Source organism: Microtus ochrogaster, chromosome 4 (genome assembly GCF_000317375.1).
Source record: "Microtus ochrogaster isolate Prairie Vole_2 chromosome 4, MicOch1.0, whole genome shotgun sequence".
NCBI lineage: Eukaryota > Metazoa > Chordata > Mammalia > Rodentia > Cricetidae > Microtus > Microtus ochrogaster.
The window spans coordinates 75750947-75761255 of NC_022011.1; the positions used below are offsets into that span (position 1 = coordinate 75750947).

At 40.6% G+C, this 10309-nt stretch overlaps 1 protein-coding gene across 3 annotated transcripts in view; it reads right to left on the minus strand.

The window, feature by feature from the left end:
- The window catches only part of Grb14 (growth factor receptor bound protein 14), a 98288-nt gene that overhangs the window by 8832 nt on the left and 79147 nt on the right, over positions 1-10309 (minus strand). For all 3 annotated transcript variants that reach the window (XM_026778727.1, XM_005346486.2, XM_013346038.1), the window contains 3 exons: positions 7297-7407; positions 6989-7084; positions 1484-1564 (listed from right to left, as the gene is read on the minus strand). In XM_026778727.1, the coding sequence (XP_026634528.1) occupies positions 1484-1564; positions 6989-7084; positions 7297-7407 (288 nt within the window). The remainder of the gene's footprint in view (positions 1-1483; positions 1565-6988; positions 7085-7296; positions 7408-10309) is intronic.

Here is a 10309-nt window from a genome sequence, read left to right on the forward strand (position 1 = left end):
CACACACACACACACACACACACACACACACACACCTTGACTGCCAGCATTTTCCGTATTAAACAGTTTCTAAAGGTAAGAGTTGACCCCATGCTTGGATGCTAATGACAGAGATGGGCATGGAAAGGAGTTTGATTATAATATTTTCCTATGATTAAAAGGCCATTAAACAATAATTGCTTCCAAATGCTTAGATGCTGTTAACAAATTCATCATAATAACTTCAGACTCTAAAAGAAATTTGGAGAGATTTAGAAGATTAAGATAATATAAAATTCAATGTTTTTTTATATGCGAGGGATTGAAAGATAAAAGTAAGCTGGCAAAGTATAAAAACACCCACGTTAAAGAGATTGCTTTTATAAGATTCATTATCTTCCTTAGTTCCTTATTTTAAGGCTTATAAGGGTATGTTTCAAAAATGAAAAGTTATTTTTCGACCACTTAAAGGAACATAACTACAAAATTTGAGGGCCTTTTCTCTTCAGTTCTATCAGACTCCGTAGCCAGCATCATTTCATGCCTGATTCCTAGAGCAGGACATTGCATCTGCTAGCTGAGCAGTGAGACACACGGACCTTCCTTGGTCACAGCCATGAAGAATGTATGTTAACCTCAGTGGAGACACAGATTTCAGGAACGCACATTAACTAATTTGTAACACGGGCACATACACCTGAATTTTGAATGCACTCAAATACCAAGGAGTACAGCAAAAAGAACAGAGCAGAAACTTTACATTCGGAAATAAATGTTTTGTGTTAATGGATAGGGAATTAAAATTAAGTTCTGAGAAAGTACAAGACGCGTGTCTACGAATGAACATCAAGGCGAAGCTGCGGAAGCAGTTCTGTGCAAATGTCATGGATGACCTAGATTTCGACTAGTTTTATGGTTTCCTGGAAAGCAGATGACTTTTTAATAGCCTAGAAGATAAAAAATATTATTATTAAAATATCAGGATGAAGATGAGCTTGAGTATTCATAATATGCCTTCAAATATTTTAATAACGGTATGTTATTTGGCTATAACAATACTAAATTAATATTGAAAGACATCAATAAATCTACAACTCAAATCAATGGTTACTGAGGCATAATCCACATAGCCAAGAAAAATATTCTATAAATTATCTTACTATGATCTTATCTCAGATGTCATAGTGACCCTGAATGCCTCACATAATCCTTTCCATTGTTTTTACTTTAACAATAAAATTATTGGCTTTCATTGAATGCTTCTTATATATTCTGTGTTTTTTATTACAGAGACTGAACATAGATAGATAGATAGATAGATAGATAGATAGATAGATAGATAGATAGATAGATAGATAGACTTCTTTGTAACATTACATGAAAATGTTGCAAGAGAATTACTTTATTTGAGAACAAAAGTCAAAATGTAAACATTATATGTTTAGTGTAATGAAGTACTAGATGATATAATTATGAAGTCAAGATTTGAAACCTTGGTCCTTACCATGGGTGGTATGCTCTGAGAACTGCAGCCACTTCTACCTTGGTATGGGTGCATGTAATTCTGGTACAGCTGCATTCCATACTGCAGAACGGACACACAGAAAACATGTTCTCAGGATATCAACTGACTGACTGTCAACCCATTCATAGCTATATATTATCAATACACATTTCCTTTTTATTTTTTTACAATTTTTATGTGTTCTCCTCTCATACAATGCATCCTGAATGCAGTTTTCCATCCCACCATTCCTCCCAGATCCCCACCACCTCCCCTCTCCCCCAGATCCACTCCATTTCCATTTCCCTGGGGGGGGGATAAGGAGGAGGGGAAGAGAGAGAGAGAGCCTTCCAGAGATATCAACTGAACATACTGAACAGTAAGATTAGGCACAAACCCTCATATTAAGACGGAATAAGGCAACCTAATAGGAGGGAAAAAGTCCCAAGAGCAGACAAAACAGTAGAGACACCCTCACTGGTACTGTCAGGAGTCGTCCCAAAATACCAAGACAACAACCATAACATATGTGTAGGGGACCTAGCACAGACCCAAGCAGGCTCTGTGATTCCCACGTCAGTCTCTGTGAACCCCGTGAGCCCTAATTCTTCAGGCTATGTTCTCCAAATATCCTCCATCCCCCTGGTTCCCACAATTCTTTCTCCCCTTCTTCTGTGGGGTTCACTCTTCCATTGCTGGTGAGGATGCAAACTTGTTCAGCCAGTATGGAAATTAATATGGTGGTTCATCAGAAAATTGGGAATAGATCTACCTCAAGATCCAGCTATGACACTCTTGGGCATATACCCATCGGACACTTCATCCTACCTCAGGGACACTTGCTCAGGTACCTTCGAAGTGGCTTTATTTATAAGAGTCAGAAACTGGAAACAGCCCAAATGCCCCCTCAAATGGAGAATGGATAAAGAAAATGTGATACATTTATACAATGGAATGTTACTCAGCTGTTAAAAAAAATGACATCATAAAATTTTTGGGTAAATAGATGGAATTAGAAAAAAAATCATCCATAGAAAGGTAACACAGACCCAGAAAGACACATTTGTTATGTGCTTACTTATAAGTGGATATTAGCTGTTAACTAAAGGAAAATCAAGCTAAAATCCACAGACCTAGAATGGGTAGGTGTGTTTGTGTGTAGTCCAGGGATCAACCTTAGTTGTAATTCCTCAGTTCAGTTATATCTTCCTCCTCTTCCTCCTCCTTCTCCTCCTCCTCTTTTTAGAAAAAACCCACATTCTATCCAAGAACTTGCCAGGTAGGCAGGGCTGGCTGACCAGTGGTGAATTTACAAATGCCTGTCCTCAAGCCAGCCTTCCTTTCACATGGGTTCCGGAAATCCCATCACTCTAGTGATTCAGGTCCTCCCACTTAAAAAAAAAATCACTCCATCAGGTGGAGTATCTCCCAGGCCACTTTTTCTTTAAGTATTCTTACAATATTTATTTTTGACTTCGTGCATCAAAGAAATGGGGAATGAATTAGATTTCCAACACAGAGTTTCAATTTTCCAAATGTAAATAATGGTAGTGCCTTTACTTTCAGGAAACAGTATCATGGAAAATTAACTAGAACGCTACTGTGGGAAAGTAAGCCAGGATCATATATTCGAGAAACAAGCATACAAACTGCTGTGAGCAAACCCACTCTGGAGATGTCTGCATAAGAATCTGGAGGACAGCTTATGTTGGAGAAGATGTGGAGTAAGGGGAACACTCCTCTGTCGCTTGTGGGAGTGCAAACTTGTATAGTCACTTTGGAAATCAGTATGGCAGTTTCTCAGAATTTAGAATCAGTCTACCTCAAGACCCAGTGATACCACTCTTGGGCTTATATACCCAAAGGATGCTCAATCATACCATGAAGACACTTGCTCAGCTATGTTCATGGCAACATTATCCATAATAACTAGAACCTGGAAACAACTTAGATGCCCCTCAACAGAAAAATTGATGAAGAAAATGTGGTACATTTATACAATGGCATACTACTTAACTATAAAAAAACAATGACATCATGGAATTTGCAAACAACTAGAAAAAAAAACATCCTGAGTGAGATAACCCAGACTCAGAAAGACAAAGAAGGTATGTCCTCACTCATAAGTGGATACCAGATGTAAAGCAAAAGATAACCAGACCACAACCAACAGTTCCAGAGAAGCTACGTAACAATAACAAGGAGGACCCTGAGAGGGACGCATGGATCCCCCTGGGAAGGGGAATTAGATGAGATCTCCTGGGTAAACTGGGGGTGAGGGGGGGGCAGTAAAGCAGAGAACATGAGGAAATGGGATGGTTCAGTTGGGAGGAGAGGAATGAAGGTAATGAATGAGATATCTTGGAGAGAGCCACTATGGGGTTAGGGAGAAACCCGGGGCTAGGGAAATTCCTAGGAATCTACAAGGATGATCCCAGCTAAGACTCCTAGCAATAGTGGAGAAGGTGCCTGAGTTGACCTTCCCTTGTAATCAGATAGGTGAATATCCCAACTGTCATCATAGAGCTTTCATTCCATAATTTATGGAAACAGAGGCAGAGATCCACAACCAAGCACCAGGCTGAGTCCTGGGAATCCAGTTGAAGAGAGGGAGGAGGGAATATGTGAGCCAGGGAGGTCAAGATCATAAAGGAGAAATCTACAGAGACAGCTGAACCAAGCTTGTGGGAACTCATGAATTCTAGAACAACAGCTGTGGCATCTCCCAGAGACCAAACTAGGCCTTCTGTATGAGGGAGAGAGTTGTATAGTTTGGTCTATCTGAGGGACCTCTATAAGTTGGACCAGGATCTATCCCTGGTGCATGAGCTAGCTTGTTGAAGCCCATTCCCTATGGTGAGATGCCATACTAAGCCTTAATGCAGGGGGATGGGGCTTGGTCCTCCCTCAACTTAATGGGCCAGGCTTTCTTGACTTCCCATGGGAGCCCTTAGCCTTTGGAAGAGTGGATGGGCGGTAAGTTGGGAGAGGGGGGAGAAGGTGAGGAAGAATGGGAGGAGGGATGGGAGGAAGAACTGTGATTGGAATGTAAAATGAAATTTTTAAAAATTCATTTAAAAATGTATCTGGTTGCTTTCCCCTTGAATTTTTCACTGTGCTCAAGGAAAAAAAAACTAATGAGATGGCCAACTTTATTGATATAATTATTTCAGCACACTCTTCAAACGCTGCCATTGCATGGACAGCTAAGAAACCTCTGGTAGGTTCTAGCACCTGTATTCTAGCACCAGCTTTGGACACATCAATCATCACTGGCAAGCAGCTCTTGCCGCATCTGAGCCAGCAATGCTGTGCAGCAGAAAGACTCTAAAAAAGAAGATGTAGTCAGGCATGGAATGTAAGGGCATCGGTTTTGAGGAGCAAAATACAGCATCAACTCCAGGTGAAGATCATCATCGCGTGTCTGTTCCACTTTGAAGAATGACCAACACTGGGAGCAGTTCAACCACCAGACGCAGGACAGCTACCTCTTTGGCTTGGGAAGCCTTGACCAGGTTTCAACCTCACATTCTAAAGCCAGAGTGTAGCTTAGGCCTCCCTCCCTGGCTTGGAGTCTTCCTTAAAAGCTAGCTGCAGATCTCCTGCAGACCAGCCTGGGTCACCTACTTTCACTCCCTGAGCCTGCCTAGGCCAGCTCCTTGTGCCTTGTGTTGCCTCCACGGGGCAAGTGTGGGCTGATGACACACTTGTCTGCCAGCACAATACTTAGAAACCTCTGCCTTGACGATCACATGCATTAAATTGTTTCCTGAAGTAATGGAAAAACGAGAGGGTGGGGGGTCATGACCAATATGGAGACCGAATAGAAAACAGAATCGAGGAACCAAATCTTAGCCACAGGATGAATTCCATAACAGCTTCTTTTTACTAAACTATTTCCCTAAAGTAATTCCCACAAAGCGAATATATTTGGTAATTAGGAAAAAAATGTCAAAGAGGAGAATTACTGTTCTCAAGATTTTGATTTTAACATGAATATAAACCCATTCTCATTTAAACTCCTCCATGCTGACTCCTTTATCCAATTATTTCTCAACTTCTAAAAAAAATTTTTTTTAATTTAAAGTTTGATGGACATTAATGGGACCTAATGAAATTTAACTCCAAGCCAACAATAACTTCACAAAGAAAAGTAGAGGAGCTTAATTCCTAGACCCGTTCATTTCAGAGAACAGACAGTAACCTCAAACCAACACTTTCACGAGAAACACGCTGCTTGGCCACCTTTTATTTATCAGCATTGAAAAGCCGGCTACCTACTAATAAGACAGTTTTCTTCAAAGATGTATTGTCCCTGATCCTGGCAGTGCCTCGGTGCTGTTGGGGGTCTTTAGAAAGCATTTAACTCTGGCCGAGGGGTAGGGCATGGGTCACCTCAACATTTGCCTGTCCCATGGAGGGGCAGACAGGCACCAAACTAAGCGAGAGTGAAGCTGGCAGAGTTCTAATTGACGGGAATGGAAAGAGCTGACACTTAGCCAGGATACAGCACAATACAGAGCAACGAGCCTCTGTTACAAGCCTCAGACTTGGTATAAATTTTTATGTATCTAGAGTATTTTTCATAAAGCAAAAGGATGTCTCCTATACTGCTTTTGTGTATGTGTATGTTCGTGTGTGTGTGTGGTTTTGTATGTAGACTATGTTTTTGGAAGCCAGGGGTTCATGTCTTGTGTCTTCCTCAATCATTTTCCATTTTATTTTTTGAGATATCATCTCACTTTGAACCCAAAGCTCGTTAGACTGACTAGAACAGTCAATCAGCCTGTCCCAGAGGCTCTTGTGTCTCTGACTCTCTTGTGTTTGTTAGGATAACAAACACACCACCCATCAAAATATAGAAAGAACACAAATGTCCATCAGTGGACAAACACATGCCCACGTGGAGGAGAACATACATCATTCAATTCCCAGGGTACATTCAAAAGAACAGCTCGGATCAGTGGCTATCAGGGCCTGGGAGAATCTACTTATTGAGACCACTATCTGCTTTTGAGCCTAAATAAAAGCTATGGTTGCACAACATGCTGAATGTGTCAAACAGAAATGCTTCATAATAAGGTAAAATGACAAATTTGAACTCAATAAAAACATTGAAAACTATAAAATCAAACTTTCCCTTCACCTAGCATGACACCCGATCCCTATGGATCTGGGGCCGTTTTACAAATGCAGACCAAGTCGTATACAGGAGACACATCATCCAGCCACTCAGGCTACCCAGATAAAGCTCGCAACAGTAGAGACAAGTCGTTTCTAGAAACAGGACACTTATTTCACACACCAAGGACACAGGGGTTAGAGCCACGCTCTCTGCTGTATGGTCATCTCTCAAGAGTGATCACATCTGGGAGTGATTACATCTCTTCCTTCTCCACCAGTCACACAGACGAGCACAGCCTCTTCCCACATGGAAGGGAGGTGTCTTCAAACATGACACATCTCAGAGCACTGGCTAGGCCCCCGACCCTCCGGAAACATTACCTTAAGCAATCTAATGGCGGTCACCCAGCACATCCTGCTCGGCTCTTCCTCCGCACAGAGCATTTTCAGGTCCCGGGGCCCTCCTGCTTTGTGAGGCTAGAAGGCCACAGCACATGGTTTATTGTTAATGCAAATCTTGAAGGTAACACCTGTTGAAATAAAAGTCACTAAAATTCTCCTAGTCATAAGAGAACTCTGTTTTTTTTTTAAAAAAAAAAAAGGAAGAAAGAAAGAAACCAAAAGACGCCCAAGCTTACCTAAAAAACTGAGGCTTGCTTTAACCATATACCAAAACATTAAACCTGTACCTTAAAGCAGAATCCATAGGCAGTCGGTGCTCCGTGCTTTTTTTTGCCCGCCAGTGACATGTAAACATTACTAGTGCTGAATTCGCTGAAAAACTGCAAATGTCGTGGTTCCTTTAAGAAACATACATGTGAATGTTGAAATAGATGTATATGGTTTCACAATAGCTTCTGTATTTTTCCTGTTACACGATTTATAACTTGGGCAAGAGAAAGTCACCTCAAACAATATGCCAGTGCAAAGTCATAGAAACAAAAGGAAGGGAGTTGCCACTTCCTTAAATAACCAGGAGCTGCAAACAATTTCATTTAAATTGGCAAATGGCAATTTGTTTTATTAACAGACAAATTCCCATTTTAAGTTTCCTAGTCTCGTTAACCGTTAACCATTGTATCAAGCTAACAGAGAAAAGAGAAAACCTCAAAGGCTTTTAAAAGTGTTTCGGGCATCTCGGAGGTTCTACTACAGGAGGAAACTTGGCTTCTTGAGAAGAAAATGGGGAAAGAAAAAGAAAACCTCTGCTTCTTGCAGACAGGATCATCCCTCACATCCATGTGCTGTCTGGCAGCAGGCCTTGGCCATCTTGTTCCACAAAAGAAGTGGCGTCTGCACAGATGAGCTGAGGGAAATTACCTGGGATGGGAAGTGTCTGACTGTCAGGGCAAAGGGAAATCGTGAGCGGCTATTTCTCCTCTGGAAAATCCGAGAGATTTGAGCTGGCCATGGGAAATCACTAGGTCACATCATTCCGCGATAGGTTAATAACTTGGAGAAGTGCTTAATTCTGAGGTGGACTCAATAATCAAAACTGGCCGGAATGCATTTGTTCTCCAGAACCTTGCTTCTAGTGGTGTGGTCACTGAACCCCAGGACCTGTTTCCACCCGGGAGCTTGTTAGAAATGCAAAATTCCAGGGCCCATGCGGGGCCCGCTGAATCAATATCTGCATTTTAACAAGATCCCAGGTGGTCTTGTATGCACATTGTTTAGCAACAGCACACGCACCATGCAAGCGCGCGTGAGCGCACAAACACACACACACACACACACACACACCAAATACACTCAGCAGTGTGAACTGGAATACATTTCATTGTCATTTGCCAGTAAGCTATCCCAACTCAAAAGATGTCATTGCGTATCACTATTCCTAAGCATTTTAATCTAAAAAGTGTACTTCTTTGGAGAATAAAGCAGAAGATTTTTAATTATTTCTTTATTTTGGGTTTTGAAACGGTCTCTCTCTATATATATATATATAGTCCTGGCTATCCTGGAACTCAGTATGTAGTTCAGGCTGGCCTTGAACTTACTAAGATCCTCTCAATGTTCTAGAATTAAAGGCATGTACCACCATGCCAGGCCTAAAAATATTTTTTGGAAGAAAACCTTTGTTATGGAATAATCTTTTTGTACACTGTGAAGATGTGTCACTTGAATTGATTTAACAAAAAGCTGAATGGCCAAATAGTTAGGCAGGATTTCCAGGCACAGAGGATGCTGTAACAGGATTGTAGGAGATGCCAGAGTTGCAGAAGAGCAGCATGGGCTTTACAAAGTAAGGGTAACTAAGCCACATAAAAGATTGTAGATTAAAAGATGTGGCTTAATTTAAATTAAAAGAACTAGTTAGAAACAAGCCTAAGCTATCAGCCAACTATCATAATTGATAACAGTCTTCATTTGGTTATTTGGGTTCTGGCAGGTGGGACAGAAAAGACTTGCTATACATCTTCTTTAATAAAAAAAATAAAATAAAACGAGGAATTGAAATAGAAAGGTTTTCTTACTGTTGTGATATTTTGGAATATATATTATCATTGACAGAACCTAATTTGATAATAAAAATGCATACTAAAAGGCTATGTAGATTTAGTTATCAAAATCTATTGGTATGCTTATGTAAGGAAAAAGAACGAAAGATGGTACTTGGGGCTTTCACTAACATGGAATTCACAGCCATATCGCCAAGTCTAATGGTAGTGATTAGTAAGTCCCATGCAACCTTCCTTGGAAGTGAAAGTATTCAACCAAGACACCCTCATAAGAAAAACAAGGAACAAAAATGAGAAACATTTTCTTTACTAGACATGCCATGTAGTACATCGGATAGCATAAATATTAAGGTCTAAAAAAACTGAAGTTCTCTTATTTCCATAGATATTTTTAAGTTGATGAATTTAGAATTTTCTCCATATTATATTATCGTGTGTGTGTGTGTGTGTGTGTGTGTGTGTGCGTGCTTGTGGAGATTTCAAAGGAAAACTTGTGGGAGTCAGTTCTCTCCTTCCCACATGTGAGTTCAAACAACCTTGAACTCAGTTTGCTAGGTTTAGCAGTGAATGCCTTTACTCACTGAGCTATTTTTGCCTGCCTCCTATGTAGACTGGAAGAATATTATGATATCAGTTGACAGCCAACATTTAAAATATTATTTCCCCAAGTCTTAGAATAGGTTTTTTTTTGTTTTTTTTTTTTTTTTTTGTTTTTTTGCCTGCCTCTAAAGACCAGTTGTATAAACTGGTGTAGGGGCTGGAGAGATGTTTTCGTGGTTGATAGTATTTACTCCTCTTGTAGAAGGCCTGGGTTCAGTTCCCAGCTCCTAAGTGATGGCACACAATTGCCCCTAACTCCAGCTCCAGACACTTCTGACCACTACAGGACCCTGCATGCATGTAGTGCACAGACATCTGCTCAGGCGCACAGCACAATGCACGTATAAAATAAAATGAATATTTTTTTGAAAAGAAAAACTGAAAATTCTATTGGACTTCAAAATCTGAAACCTCCGATGAGTAAGGAGAACCAGAAAATTGGTTTGTAGTGGGAGGAAATGATTCCTTTGATATGGGAATAAGAGCAACCAGGCTCCACAAATGCTACAGGACAGATAAAATCAGTGTAAATTAAGTTCAAAGACTTTTAAAAAGTATTTTAATGCCAGGCGATGGTGGCGCACGCCTTTAATCCCAGCACTCGGGAGGCAGAGGCAGGCGGATCTCTGTGAGTTCGAGA